At 41.8% G+C, this 16240-nt stretch overlaps 1 protein-coding gene across 1 annotated transcript; it reads left to right on the top strand.

Moving 5' to 3' along the window:
- Positions 1 to 8413: 8413 nt before the first annotated feature.
- On the top strand, positions 8414 to 15014 carry eef1a1o.L (eukaryotic translation elongation factor 1 alpha 1, oocyte form L homeolog). Its single transcript, NM_001088052.1, is given in 7 exon segments — positions 8414 to 8605; positions 11084 to 11263; positions 11335 to 11631; positions 12962 to 13112; positions 13187 to 13443; positions 14527 to 14761; positions 14839 to 15014. Coding segments are annotated over 7 exon segments (1386 nt in total). The 5' UTR covers positions 8414 to 8461; the 3' UTR covers positions 14961 to 15014.
- The last annotated feature ends 1226 nt before the right edge of the window (positions 15015 to 16240 follow it).

Genomic DNA, 16240 nt, shown 5'->3' with positions numbered 1-16240 from the left:
CAGTCCAACATTATTGTCATATATTTCTGCTTTTGATGATCAAGGTCAGACTGGGCCGGCAGGACGGGAAAACCCCGTTGGGCCCTGACTTTCGTTGTCTCAAGACCACTCGCTGCCCAAACCTATCACTGCTGCCCTGAACCTCCCTCTCCTGGCCCAGTTGCGAAAGAAAAACGGTATGTGCGCAGGGGGGGGGCAGGCTGGAAGAGGTTGCACCAGGGGCAGGGGACCCAGAGGGGGTTTTGTGGTAGGGGAATGGGGATTGGAGGATGACTCCTTAGAAAGCAGGGGTGATGATACTCCCAAGACCTGTGCTGCCACCCAGTTATTATAATGGAATCCACTAGCACAGGGCTGCTCGTAGGGTTGCCAACTAGCCAGTATTTTATCAGCCTGGCCAGTAAAAAAAGTTTGATGCTAAAACAAAATGCAAGAAGACCAGTGTTTTTTCTCCAAAAAGGGAAAAAGGGCTAATTTTTTGGCTGAACACCAGCTATTTTTGGACTAACAACTAATGTTGATGTAGGAAGAATAAAGCATCTAAAAACAGTGCCAACTTTAAATGAAGGTTTTGGTGGTGCTGTTTGTACCTGATAGAGAACTGTCCAAAATATCTTGTACAAAAAGTCAACTTGACCTTCCCATATTTGACTAGTGGGGTACTATAGATTTGGTTTTATTTAATCCATTTATTAAGGCATAAAAATACCTTAAAATAACAGTTTAGTATTATATCAACAACCCTATTCTAAGCAACTATTCTATTAGTCTTTATAAATGTTCCCTCTGAACTGTGTGCATGAGCACAGAAACTTTGAGGCCAGTGCATACAACAATTGTGGTGTGCACAAAGAATTTTGTGTGAAAATTTTTTTGTGTTTATGGGGAGGGCTAGTTATGATGTAGACATTATGGTGCTGGACTGATCAGGGCAAGGCACCATGAACATCCTGGGAGCAGGGATTGGGGGTGCGACGGGATAGAACAACAGGTGATTACAAATTTACAAGCAAATACATTGGTGGTAAATTTGTAATACTGGCTCCAGCCTTGGCTGCTGGTGCTCCATTCAGGAAAAAAAAACAGGGCTGGATTTGAGGAGGCTGCCCCCCTAGGCCCCCCACTGGTTGCATCAGCATGCACCCTCCCACACACTACCCCTTCCACTGCTTGCGCCCCCACTTGCTCCTGATCCTGCTCTCACCACCCCGATGCTCACAATCCTCGCACCAACCTGAATTTTCTTGCCCATTGTAATCTCATCATCTGGGGACTAGGTGGGCAAGAGATTCAAAGCATTGTCAAAATCTCCTGTCCATTCCCCAGTGGTGAGGCAGCTAGTGGGTTACATGCTGCCCTCCAATTTCTGCAACCCTAGACTGGCCAGGCTGGTAAAAATGATGGTTGATCCCAATGTTATTAATATGGAAAAAAGATAAATATATAAGAAGGCCGGTATTTTTTTCCAGAAAAGGTGGCAACTCTACTTGTCACTCTTCAGACTTGAACTCACACATGTACTTTCGAACTTTACTCTACCGTGCATGGGTCTAAGTAGTCAAAGTCTGCACTAGGGACAGCGGGGAAGGTAAGTAAAATGGCAGCACAGTGGTGCCCTACTTTTTTCCCCAAGATTGTGAATTTTTTCTTAAAAGGATAACTGGACCATGGAAAACAACTTGGAGAATGGATTTGCTGGGGGTTGCTTTAAATATTGGAACCCTTTAGAGAATCAGGGTTTCCGCTTGTAGTACATTATGAATGTTCTATGAATAGCAACTTTTTGATTGGTATTTTTTTATTATGTTTTTTATTATTTGCTTTCCAAAATCTATTGCCCTTCCAGGCTTTCTCCTTTCTGTCATATAAACCACTGCCTGGTTTTACCCTACCAACCAGGTAGTTGATGAAATTCCAAAGTTGCTCGAGAAAAAGTTAAATAATTGTAAAATTTTACAATTAACAATTTTAAATGTTCTCATGAGTTTAATATTATTTTAGGTGAAGTGAAATACTCCTTTTAATTTGGCATAACAGATATAGGAATGCCGGTATTATTTTTCCAGAGAGTCAAGAATCATATAAGGACATGGATGCTGTTTGTGGCTGATGCATCTGCATGCCAAGGGTACACAAGGGCATTAGTTGCTCACAACAAATCCTCTACTGCGGTGACTGATCTCCTGCAAATGCTTTCCCATCCCCAAAATCCACTGGTGGGAAAACACATGCATCACTTTGTTTTTCTGCAGTCACTCAAAGGGGCCTTACAAGGAAACTTCGGGTGACTTTGAAAAAAATGGTGCAACTGTAGATTTACATTATTGGCCATTGGAAAGCATTTGTAGGATATTAGTCACCCAAAGAAGAGCAGATAAATCAAAGGTGACTAATCTCTTTGTGTGACTGCAGCTCCAGAATCATTGAAAACAGATGCTTGGATCACTTTGGACTTTCATTCAAATGGCACTGGTAGCTTCAACCAATTTGTGGCTTTTTGGGTAGAAAGTACTACCCCACCCAGGTATGTTTCCCCTGTTTCTAGGTGTGTCATCACTGGAGCCGCATTTGAGAGGTAGATAATTACATATCAGTGTACTGTACAGATAATCTCCCTGCACAATGGACTTCCTTTTATCTGTGCACTGGTAATGTAATTATCTAACTCGCAAGAACCAAGTTCCCAGCTCTGTTTAGCTCAAGAAATAACAAAAAAACATACATCTTTTGTGCTGAACATAAGCATGTGTCCAGCACAAGCCCTGGTCATTGAAATCATGTGGAATAAGGGTTATACGCCCTTATAATTTGAAAATTAAGGCATCTCTGGTTTGAATTAGAGAGTAGAACTATATACAAAATAGTAGAAGAGTAATGTGAGTAAAATGGAAGCCATGCAATGTAAATTATAGTTGAGCAGTGGAAGGTGAGCAAACAGAGGCGAGGCCAGGGGAAGGGGAGTTGTGATGTGCAGCCCCAACAGCGAAAAAGGGTAGGTATGACGATAAGTGAGCCGGGCACCAGTATTTGCCTTGAGCACTAATACTACTTGACTCAGCTCTGACCTAAGCTAATGGCCCACAGGTAGGGTTGCCACCTTGACAAAGTTATTAATAGGGAAAAAGAAAAAAAAATATAGGAAGTGGTGGACACACTCTTTTCTACCTCTGCGGCTGTTTGAAGAGTTTTCCACTGCCATCAGCTTAGGGGCCCACTTTTTCTGGAAAAAAACACCAGCCATCCAAAATTTTTAACTGTATATTATATATAAAACACTGACATCAAGCATTAATTTTACCAACAAGGCTGTTAAAATACCGGCCAGGAGACAAACCTACCTGAGATGAAGATTGCTTTGAAAACAAAATCCAAATATTGCCAGTCCAAGGAACTTTGGCACCCGAGGCAACTGTGACTACCTCATACCAACAGCATGGACTCACAATACCATTACTTTCTATATGGAAAAGCGATATAGCTCATGCCATGGACCTTACCTTAGACAGCAGGGTGCAGCAGGTTAACATGGGTAGCAAAAATTCACCTCTGGAAACTTCAAGAGTCAAATTGAATAGGGGTTGTCCACCTTTAAATTAACTTTAAGTAGCTTAATGTCCCATAAATTATGGGATTGTTCCATAGTAAAATGTTTTTGGATCCAGGTTTACACAATGTTAGATAACTATACAGGGACCTCTTTGAAAAAAGACCCTTACAAAGGTCTTTCTAACTCTGCCACCAAACTATGCCACCAAACAGGTTATAGCAAAATCTTAGAGACAGGAGTATGTCTTCGTTAGTATGTTTTCCAATAGCAACAATTAGAATACACTGGTTTTACCGATGCAGGGCAACAGTACATTATACTGTCTTTCCATTAAGACATTTTCATTTTTTTGTGTTACTGCTCCTTTAACTCAAAGGTGAACAACCCCTTTAAGAAAAAAATATAATAATAATAAGGCATCTTTAACAGCAGAAATCTATAAAAAAAAATGCATAACACCTGGTAAAACAGGATTTCTCTGCACTATGAATTTATTTAAAGTAGTATTCACCTCATCTATAAGTATAAAACTATCAGTTAAACTTAGAATTTCAATAAAAACCATGCAGGCTGCACAGTTACACAAAAGACCTCTGTGGAGAACAATTAGAATTTTGCATACTTGTTATGCTGGTGTCTGCAGGCAACATTCCAATTGATTTTATAATTGCACTGCAAAAGTGTTGTCGAGTCATTGCTAGTGCTTTGGGAACAAAAACTATACCAATAATACTTAAAAACCTTGTGGTGTCTAGTGTCTACTGTTTACTGCACTATACCTACATGTGATAAAATATTGCAAGTAGAACATTTACAATGGTATGAACTAAAAAATCACAATGCTATATGGTATACCCCAAAAGCCCCTGTACTAATGGATGCACTGGGAGAAATTATGCTCTTAGAAATTGAAAACTCCCTGCAGTATATTTTAAACATTTTGAAGTAGTCATAACTGATTGCTTTTGTATTTAATACCTTTCTTTAGGGGATAACTGCAATACTAATATTTAATTTTTCACATAGTAGTCACCTTCTATCAGGCCCGGACTGGCAATCTGTGGATTCTGGCAAATGCCAGAGGGGCTGCTGGAAGGTCCGATAGACAGTCAATATTTAGTCGGCTGGTGGGAGGCTCTTGGGGCCTCTGTATACTTGGAATGCCAAATTCTGTTTATTTGGTTGTACACTTTGCTTCAGGGTTGGTGGCTCACATAAAAAAAATATATAAGTCTCTATAGTACTCCATGACAAGGTCATGACAAAAGTGCATATGTATTACTTTTAATTGTACTCAAACACTATACACTGTACGTACGTTTGTATATTTTTATTTATATAGCACTACTTATGTTAGAAATGAGGGGGCAGAAGCCTATGGGTGTGGCCACATGAGCAGATTCAGGGAGATTAATCACCCCAGCGACTAATCCCCTCTTTTTAGGGGCAACAATCTCCCCAAACTGCCTGCCCTCCGCAGGCTTAAATGAAAATCGCCTAGGGGAATGCACACGCAGCGCTTCATTTTCTGAAGTCTGAAGCAACTTCGGAAAACGATACGCGCGTGTGCATTCCCCCAGGCGATTTTAATTTAAGCCGGCGGAAGGGAAAGGGGGAATGCAGTTCGGGGAGATTGTCACCCTGCGGAAGAGGAGATATGTCGCTGGGGGCGACTAATCTCCCCGAATCTGCTCGTGTGGCCAGACTCTTATGGGTAGAGTTTTTCACTGATTGTAAAGAGTCCAGCAAATTAATTGTAGGAGCAGGGGCGCTCCGCCAATGAGGCGAGCTGAGCCGCTCGCCTCAGGCGGCAGCGCCAGACAGGATTCCAGGGGCGGCAAAAAGCCGCTCCTGCACCTTTAACAGCCGAATTTCCGGTTTTTAAACCGGAAATTCGGCTGCGCTATTGCGAGAGAGCGCAATTGCGCTCTCCGCAATCGTGTTCCTGCCTCCCCTCGCCGACAGGTAAGTCGGTGCGGGGGGCGGCATTGCAGGAGCCGCCTCAGGCGGCTCCTTCCCCAGAAACGGCGCTGTGTAGGAGTATGTTATAACCCCCTAATGTTAGTAAATAGAAGGAGGAGGCTAAGCTAGTTTGGTAATTAGTAATGATAATGGGGGATTTTAATTAACCTGGATATTGACTGGAGCAACATAACTGCCAGGAGCAAGTTTATAAACTTGTTGCATGACAATTTTATGGCAAAGATTGTTAAGGTGCCAACCAGAAAAATTGCTATACAGGATCTAATGATCTCTAATGACCCAGAGAATGATGTTAGCCTTTATTATAAGCTGATGGTGCTGGGACGAGTATTACATTCTAATGCTACCTGCACTGGTTTCTGTGCTGCCAATTACCAATAATCTGTATTGATTACTAATCAGCCTATACTGTGACAGTTATATTATATATGTACAGTATATTGTGAGTGGATCACTAAGCTCAGTTACTGACAGCAGCCCAGATCATGTGCACTGAATCAGTAGAAAAAGAGACGGGGAAACACGAGGGCACCTTTGAAGGCACAGATCTTTACTACTTAAAGGCTATGATTGCCTTGGGCTGGAGTTTTGGTCTCCAGTGCTCAAACAGGACATTATTGAATTAGAGGGTACAGAGAAGGGCAACTAAGCTGGTAAAAGATGTGGAAAATCTTAGCTATGAGGAAAGACTGGCCAAGTTGGGGCTGTTCATGCCGGAGAAGAGGGGGTTGTTCACCTTCCAAAAGTTTTTCCAGTTCAGTTGGTTTCAGATAGTTTACCAGAAATAAATACTTTTTCCAATTACTTTCTATATTTGACTGTTTTTGTAACATTGAAGTGTCATTTTTCACCTTCTAAGGCAGCTCTGGAAAGGCAGGTCGCCGACCCTGTAAACTGTTCTAAATTGATACATTTAGTTAATACGTTTCTCTTTGTCTCTACTGAGCCGAATCCCTGGGTTTCATTTAAGGCAGCTGTTAGAATTGATACAATAGTTGCTAATAATCCCAGAGATGCTGCTGAAAAATGTATCAACTAAATGTTACAAAATTGTAACAGTTCAGAATCTGCGTCAGAATCACTTAGCTGCCAGACTCAAACACCAGAGACAGAATCTAAACTTAGATTTTGGAAAAACGGTAAAAAATAAAAAATGTAAAGTAATTGGGGAAAGTCGTTGTTTCTAGTGAACTTTCTGAAACCAACTGAACTGGAAAAAGTGTTGGAAGGTGAACAACCCCTTTGAGGGGTGATATGATAACTATGTATAAATATATAAGGGGATCATATAATAATCTCTCTAATGCTTTATTTACCAGTAGCTCCTTCCAGCTCACAAGAGGGCACCCATTCCGATTAGAAGAAAGGAGGTTCCGGCTAAATATACAGAAGGGTTTTTTTTTACAATGAGAGCTGTGAAGATGTGGAATTCTCTCCCTGAATCAGTCGTATTGACTGACACATTAGATAATTAATATAATAGTAGAACAGAGGTCATTACAATAATAAATAAATACCAGTCCAAGTGCAAGGTGTACCAGAAAATGTTTATTGAACACTAATTTCACACTATTAGAGGCTAGCTGCACCCCAGACCAACAGTGCAGCTCCTGAAATGAGATATTGTGCTGGATGCCACAAAGCCAAGTTCCTTAAACATAGTTATGGCCCTGGGCAGACTTTACATATTGCCAGCCTGGACCTATGACACATCACTTGAAATTGCCTCCCACAAATGAATGGGACTCATGTGAATACACAGACAAAAGATATGCCTGCAAACCATATCACTAGGGTGCAGGCCCGGACTGGCAATCTGTGGGTTCTGGCAAATGCCAGAGGGGCTGCTATAAAGTCCCATAGAAAGTCAGTATTTAGTGGGCTGGTGGGAGCTGTTTGGGCTTCTCTGTGGGCTGATTAGGCCTCTGTGTACCTGAAATGCCAGGGCCTATTTTAATTCTCAGTCCGGACCTGCTATGGTGATAGTCACTAGGGTGATAGTGATCCAATTCTTAATTTTGTTAAACCTAATTCCTCTTAACACTTAATGCAAGCAGAATGGATCACTAGTACACTTATAACATGGAGTCAGTTGACTTCTTTTGTCAACTTTTGGCCATTTGTCAAATATATTACCGATTAGAATATAGGGCAATTAGTTTTAAAAAAATAAAAAAGCCAGCACAGAATTGTTTTCATTTTACACTCATGACAAGCAGTTCATTTTCTCTGAACCAATCTGCCAGAGATCCTGGTATACACAAAAAAGGCATATTATCAGGCCCGGACTGGCAATCTGTGGGTTCTGACAAATGCCACAGGGGCTGCTCTAAGATGCCATAGAATGTAACTATTAAGTGGGCTGTGGGAGGCTGTTTGGGCCTCTTTGTACTTGTAATGCCAGGGCCTATTTTGACTCTCAGTCCAGACCTGCATATTATACATTGCTTTTAAAATGATAAAATATTACATTGAATGAATGAATGCAACTGCACGAGGAAGGATCTGTATTTTATTAGTACTAAAACACATTATAGATCCTAGTTACAGCTATTCTGACAGAGAAGTGTGTTGATCACTGAGTTTCACGCTGCTCCAGCCCTAGGATTTTTTTTTATTGTCCATGGTGCACTAGGATAAGACTTCCATTGAAATCAAGGTATAGGAGCACTCAGCAGTCAGTACACACACACCATTCCGTATAATAACAAAGGAGGAATTCTCAACCTGCCACGTGAACATGATATTCACAAATATTTTTCGGCTCCTCTATTAAAACATGTGCGCAAAAGTCCAAGCTTTTGATTGGAAATTCACCTCGCCCTTCCACAAAGCCACGCCCACACCGTGCCCTTTAAATCGCAGCCGGCGCTTCCAGCAACTCCTCGCAGTCTGTACCTGCTCTGCAATTGTCTAGTGGTCGCTGCCAAGATGGGAAAGGAAAAGATTCACATTAACATCGTCGTGATCGGGCATGTGGACTCGGGCAAGTCAACCACCACCGGGCATCTCATCTACAAATGCGGGGGCATCGACAAAAGAACCATCGAGAAGTTTGAGAAGGAAGCTGCGGAGGTGAGTTTGGGGTGGGATGATTTCTGGGATCTCGGCACCTGCTTTGCCTGTCCTCTACTGGGGATACTGGCTTTTCTATGCGGTGGATCTGATTAGAATAGTAATCACCTGTAGCCTCAGATAGTAGATTATTTGGGTGCAGTAGCTTGTTTTAAATGGGGAACTATAAACTGCCCCAAAATCGAATGTTTGTGCTCCTAACAAGTAAGGACAGAAATAATTACTTTTTCCCCCAATCAAATATGGTGGTAAATACTAAACCTGTAAAGTTAAATCAGACACTCCTGGTAATGTTCTGGAATTAAAGTATGCCTATTCATATGTTCTTGAATTCAGGCTGTCCCGAATAACATTCCTTATGCATGTGAACACTGATAAAATTAAATCCTAGTGAATAAAGTATCCCCTATTGTGAAATATAAGGATATTCTAAGTCAGGGGTCCCAACCTTTTTTGGACCGGTGCCAAATTTTATTTTTAGTTTTTTGGTCTGCTGGGGTCGTGGTGGCTGCAGCCCGGCGGTTGGGGACCCCTTTTCTAAGTTACCTGGGAGTTTCATGACCAGGGCCGGATTTGCATAGCAGGCACCCCTAGGCTGACTGCAGTTTGGTCGCCCCCTCCCCTTTATTCGTGCAAATTTTCATCACCAGGACCAGAGCAATGTGGATTTGTACATGGGAAATTTTAAAAACTTATTGCATCTCCAGTGTTTCTGAACCAGTGTTGCTGGGCAGCATGCTGCCCCTGGAATCCTACCACCTTGGTGGCCTTTCCACATATCCGAGCCTCTCCATGATCATATAAAAGTTGGAGGCTGAGTTTTTATATAGCTTGTGTAACTCTAAGGCAGTGGCGGAACTACTGGGGGAGCGGGCCAGGGCCCGCACCCCCTCAGGGCAGCCCGTGCGCCACTGACAAATGCGGCCGTATGGAGGGGGCGGGGCCCAGCTGCGCGTCACGCACCAGGGCCCACCCCCTCTAGTGACGCTACTGCTCTAAGGTGACTTCTAATATCCTCATATTTTGTAACAAGGGGTACTTGCTATACTTATTATAATAAACCAGTTTCAGCAAGTCATTGGACAGAAATGTCACCAAACTCGGATTATAACTGATAACATCACTAAGCATGGTTTATAAGATTATAAATTTGCTGGATATTCATGGCTCTTGTGTTTTAGAACGCTATACTGAAAGGCAAAACCAGCTTTCCATTTCTTATACTGATATTTATGTATGGATATTCTGTAACTTAATATATGCACGATGTTCAAGATCCATATAAGATTAAAATATTGGTCTTGCCTTGTTCTAGAATTTGATCCTGCTAACTGTTTTATGAGACTGACCTAGAGACAGTGTCGGACTGGCCCACCGGGATACCAGGAAAACTCCCAGTGGGCCAAGGTGTCAGTGGGCCCTCCTGCTTCTAAACATTTGCCCTATTTCATGGCCATTCCCTATTTCTAAGAGAATAAAGAGGCTAAATAGATGGAATAATAGGTTATAGTATGTAAAGAAAGGAAGAAAATAATACTTTGAGTGGGCCCCTGGTCTCAAGGTTTTTGGGTGGGCCCCTGGTGTCCCAGTCCGACACTGCCTAGAGAATCTAAAGGGATAAATAGGCTGCTTTCAACTGCAAATGCAAGTTAACTTTTAAAAACATGGGAAATGTTTAATGCAAATTGGGAGAGTAGCAAGTTTTCATTTCTCTCCTTTAGAAAGACTAGAAAACCAGTTTTTGGGTGGAAAAACTAGTGGTGTACAGTGTCTGACTGGGATACCAGGGGCCCACCCAAATGCCTTTGACTAGGGGCCCACCAATTAATCTTAGACCAGGGGCCCACTCTTCGTAGTATAATTATTCCTCTCCTCACTCAACCTCTATTCTCCTTGTCTCTTTTCTTTACATACTATAATCTATTATTCTATGTCTTTAGCCACTTTGTTCTCATAGAAATAGGGAATGGCCATTAAATAGGCCACATGTCTAGCAGCATAAGGGCCCACTGACACCTTGGCCCACCGGGACTTTTCCAGGTATCCTGGTGGGCCAGTCCGACACTGGTGGTGTATATGTAACCTTTACTCCCCTAAGCTAAACAATTGGGGTTGCCACCCGGCCGGTATTTTAGCGGCCTAGCCGGTAAAACACCTGCCGGGTCCGGTATTACACATTTACCGTCAATGTAGCTGCCGGTAATTTTAATACCATTTACAAAATCCCCTGCCCGCCGATTAAAACTTACATTTTCTTCGGGTGGTGGCCCGCCCCTTTTGTGATGCTACTCCCTCATTGGCTCCGCCCCCCCCCCACCATGGCCGGTAATGTGTGGTGTGTTTTTTTTTTGTTTTTTTTGTTGTTTTTTTTAAAAGGTGGCAACCCTATAAACAATAGAGATTGGAAGAGTTTCCTTCATTCTGCACTATTAGGAGAGATAAGTGATCTATTGCAAAATGTTTCCAATTATTTTTCAGATGGGTAAAGGCTCCTTTAAATATGCTTGGGTCTTGGATAAGTTGAAAGCTGAGCGAGAACGTGGAATAACAATCGATATTTCCTTGTGGAAGTTTGAGACTGGAAAATTCTATATAACTATTATTGATGCTCCTGGCCACAGAGACTTTATCAAAAACATGATCACTGGCACTTCTCAGGTACAGAGCATACAGTGTGGGTTTTGTTTGCCTGCTTCTAGTCTCTTGCTGATCTCTTTTCTTCCATGCAGGCTGACTGTGCTGTGCTCATTGTTGCTGGTGGTGTTGGCGAATTTGAGGCTGGTATCTCTAAAAATGGACAGACTCGGGAGCATGCCCTCTTAGCTTTCACCCTAGGTGTCAAGCAGCTTATAATTGGAGTTAACAAGATGGACTCCACTGAGCCCCCTTTTAGCCAAAAAAGGTTTGAAGAAATTACTAAAGAAGTCAGTGCCTACATTAAGAAGATTGGCTACAACCCAGCGACTGTTCCATTTGTGCCAATATCTGGATGGCATGGAGACAACATGCTGGAGGCTAGCACCAATGTAAGGTTCTTTTGACTGCCTGCATATTAATTTTTAAATCTGATCGCTCCTCTGTTGCTTTGCACAAAGGATAGTTGAGAACCCACTGTACTATTGATGTGCGGGTCAGGTGGGTTTGGTCTGACTATCTTATTTAGGTGGGTTCAGGCCAATCGTGTCCATGCCAGCCTTCCCACCTGCAAACTACCCCACTTCTGAGTAAGTTCAGGCCAGATGTATAAGGTGAAACACAGGCCAGGTTGGGTCAAAGATATATTTAACCGTACCACATAAGTTGGACAGCACTTATCTATATAAGGGTAGAACTCCACGGGCGATTAAATGTGTTCCTACTACTTAAGATTCAGAGCATCCGACATGACGCCTGCGAATAGTCTCGGCGCATTGGATTGTTTCGTATTTAAGTAGTCTGGAGTTCTGCCCTTAAACTCCCCCCCCCCCCCCCATAGCAGGTTTTAAAGTTAATCTTCTGGCTGCTAGGGTCATAATTAATGCTCTCAACCAGTCATAGTACAAGATGGAATAGTATTCGTATGAAGATGGTTCATTTTTGTAAGAAAAAAAGGCTAGAATTTTTCTCGGGCAGAGAAAACATTCATAGAATATTCTGCAGTGAACATTCTTTTTTTTTTTTTTTTTTTTTTTTCTGATAAGAACATATTTTTCCTAGCCTCTGGAATTTATGCTTATAGCTGGGTTCTAAATTTTTATTATGCAATCCCTGGATCATCATACCTTCAGAAAATACCATATGTACAGCAGTCGATCTCTGGTGATAAAAAAAACTTTTGATTCAACAGTTTTCCCCATCACTCTAAAGGACTTGATAGGGTGCCAACATGTTGCTGTACCCCCTTGACTTCAATCAATAAGCCTTTTCATGAGGCTTTGTGCTTTAGGATTCCCTTTGTCTGCTTCATATACTATAACTTAAATTGCAGTCTTTCTAAAGTTGCCCTAAGCCAATCTCTTGAGTAATTTCTTTTGAGGGAGGGGGTAGGGAAACCCTCCATTCCTAGCTAATGCAGGGTATGTTCCCCAACCCCACTCTGTAAAACCTGCTAACCACCTTGGTCTCATTCCTGTTGCCAACTCTTACATGGTAGTATATAGCTGGACATTCAGGAAGCAAAGTAAATCTGGATAAATAGTAGTGCGGGTGACTATTTTAGACATGGGGCCACTGGAAGCAACAAACTTGTTTCTCACAAGCAACTGGCTGGGGGATCACTGACTTAGACTATCCTGACTGTTTAAAACACTTAACCAAAGATTAATAAACAAGTTAACTGGTTATAAACTTAACTGTAAATATATTGTTTCATAAAAGATGCCCTGGTTTAAAGGCTGGAAGATTGAAAGGAAAGAGGGAAATGCCAGTGGTGTAACTCTGCTAGAAGCACTTGACTGTATTATTCCTCCTCAGAGGCCCACTGCCAAGCCTCTACGGCTCCCTCTGCAGGATGTGTACAAGATTGGTGGTAAGTAGAGGGATAAGGCCATGCATATGATGGGTTCACTTGTAGAACTGTGTTCATGGTCTCTCTTCTTGTAGGAATTGGTACGGTGCCTGTTGGCAGAGTGGAGACTGGTGTCTTAAAGCCTGGTATGATTGTGACTTTTGCACCAAGTAATGTCACTACAGAAGTAAAGTCTGTGGAAATGCATCATGAGGCTTTGCAAGAGGCATTGCCTGGAGACAATGTTGGTTTCAATGTGAAGAACATATCTGTAAAGGACATTAGGAGAGGCAACGTAGCTGGTGACAGCAAAAATGACCCACCTATGCAAGCTGGCAGTTTTACCGCACAGGTTGGTATTACTACTCGTTTGGCATCTAAACGCCATAATATGATCATTCCACTTCCATAGTGTCCTAGCAGAAATTCATGGTGAGTCATAAACCTAAAGTTACTAAACAAAATATTGTTTAATACGAAGTTCTGGAAGCACCCCTTATTTGAAGAACATTAAATAAATACACTGAATTAACTCTTAAAGGAATTGTTCAATGTAAAAAAACCTGTGCAAAATAAAAAAATTTCGAATATAGTTAGTTAGCCAAAAATGTAATGAATAAAGGTTGGCGTGATTTGATGTATAACATGTCAAGTCAGAACACTATTTCCTGCTTTTCAGCTCTCTTGGTTTGCACTGACTGGCTACCAGGCAGTAACCAGACTGGAGGGGGGGGGACACATGGGTCATATCTGTTGCTTTTGAATCTGAGCTGAATGCTGAGGCTCAATTGCAAACTCGCTGAACAGATATGTACCATGTGGCCCCCATTCAAGTCACTGAAAAAAAGCAGGAAGTAGTGTTGTTATGTTAGACATCCAGTCACTCCAGCCTTTATACATTACATTTCTGGCTTAACTATATTTACACAGTTAATTTTCACACTGCTGTTCCTTTAAGCCTGCTTGTGAGCATGTAGCATTTGCAAGCTTAAAACCTATCATTAAGTGGAAGTTTTGCAGGGAAAAAAAATGTTACCCTTTTAGTCCCAGTGCCGGACTGGGACACCAGGGGCCCACTCGAAAACCTTTAGACCAAGGGCCCACTAAGTATTTTCTTCTTCTCCTCACTCAACCTTTTTTTTTTTTTTCTCCTATTCTATCTATTTAGCCTCATTATTCTCATAGAAATAGGGAATGACCATGAAATAAGCCAAATGTTTAGAAGCACTAGGGCCCACTGACACCTGGGCCCACCAGGAGTTTTCCTGGTATCCTGGTGGGCCAGTCCCAACACTGTTTAGTCTATAAACACTTCTGATTACCATATCCTTTAGATATAAGAACAAAAAACAATGTTCATGTCCTATTTAGTGACTTCCTGCACCAAACCGATCTAGCATCTTATTTGTAACTACTTTGGTTTTCTGTTAAACAGGTGATCATACTCAATCACCCAGGACAGATTAGTGCTGGTTATGCTCCAGTCCTGGACTGTCACACAGCTCATATTGCTTGTAAGTTTGCTGAGCTGAAGCAAAAGATTGACCGAAGAAGTGGCAAGAAGCTGGAAGATGACCCAAAATTCTTGAAATCTGGAGATGCAGCTATAGTGGAAATGATTCCTGGGAAGCCCATGTGTGTAGAAAGCTTTTCTGACTATCCTCCACTTGGTAAGTAATTATGCCCCTTTATTTGCTTCTGTACTTGAGCATACAATAAGCAAGCTAACAAACTTCTCTATACACAGGCCGATTTGCAGTTCGTGATATGAGGCAGACGGTGGCTGTTGGAGTAATCAAAGGTGTGGACAAAAAGGCAGCAAGTTCTGGGAAAGTAACAAAGTCTGCTGTGAAAGCTGGAAAGAAATGATTGATGTACAGTTTAATCTTGGTGTCCTGTAAACTTAATAAATGTTTAATGATGCTTTTGACTCTTGACTTTGCTCTTATTTTCTATGGTTTTGCATGCTGTGGCTGTTTCCTGAATGCCAAGCTTTTAGCCCAAAAGCTGTAGAGGAGACTAGACGATTTGCACAGTGAGCTCAAACTGGCCAGATTTACTTTTAGGGGCACATTTACTAAGGGTCTAATTTCAAGGGTTAATTAACCCTCTATATTCGACCATCAAAGTAAAATTCTTCTACTTTTGACAGTCGCAGGATTTACCGCATTTATTTCAAAGGAAAAATCGTTTGATCGAACGATAAAATCGATCGAATAGAAGGATTTTAATCCATCTATCAATTTTTCCTTTGATCAGAAATTGCTAGGAAAGCTTACGGGGAAGGTCCCCATATGCTAACATTGGGGGGACATTTAGATTGCCACAAAACTATAGGACTTGTAAAGTCCACTTCACTGTGAATACCATGATGCTCATCTCCATGGGCTGATACAGTTCTCTCTGCAAAAGCGCGTGTCGTACTGGTGCTCGGGACATAAGGTAATGTAAAAAGTTTATACTGTTCTTCAGTCTAGCACCAACCAGGGTAGACTTTATTTCATGGGGGGGGGCTGGCAACACTTTGTATCTCCTCCTAAAGGAGAGAGCACAAGCACCTAGAGTCTCACCTGATAATCCCACTTGAGTGCAAACGAGTGCTAAATAGAAATTTACTAAATAATACAGGAGAATTATTTTTAATCACATTCTGTATGTTGAATAGCAACTTGATACAATATCCGCAACTTGCTCCCCCTGTTGGACTGGCATATGTGGGTCCTGCTAGAGAACCTTTGCTCAAGGGCCCACCAAATATATTTCCTAACCACCAACATTCCAAAGCCTACCTTTCCACTTTTTTTTTTTTTTTTTTAAATCCGTTTTCACTTTTCGGTCTGTCCATGACACCTTCTGTCACTTTGTTCCTCCATTACTATTGTGCAGTTTCCCATTTCCTGATGTTCCTTCCCTTTCTCTTGTCCAGGCTATCTTTTTAATTTTTCATGTTTGTTTCCCATGTAGCATTCTTTTATTTCCCCAAATGCCCCATGACTCTTCCTATTCCTCTCTGTATCTGCCATCCTTTTTTTTGTTTTTTTCAATATTCCCCACCTATCAATCTCCCTGTACCATGTCCATTCTGCTCCTGTAATCTGTATTCCTACCCCCACCATCCCAGTCTCTTCGGCTTTACCCATGCCAATCCC

The sequence above is a fragment of the Xenopus laevis genome, chromosome 2L (assembly GCF_017654675.1).
Source record: "Xenopus laevis strain J_2021 chromosome 2L, Xenopus_laevis_v10.1, whole genome shotgun sequence".
NCBI classification, from domain to species: Eukaryota; Metazoa; Chordata; class Amphibia; order Anura; family Pipidae; genus Xenopus; species Xenopus laevis.
Note: the sequence above shows the minus strand (reverse complement) of the source record. Positions and strands in the feature narration are given on the sequence as shown.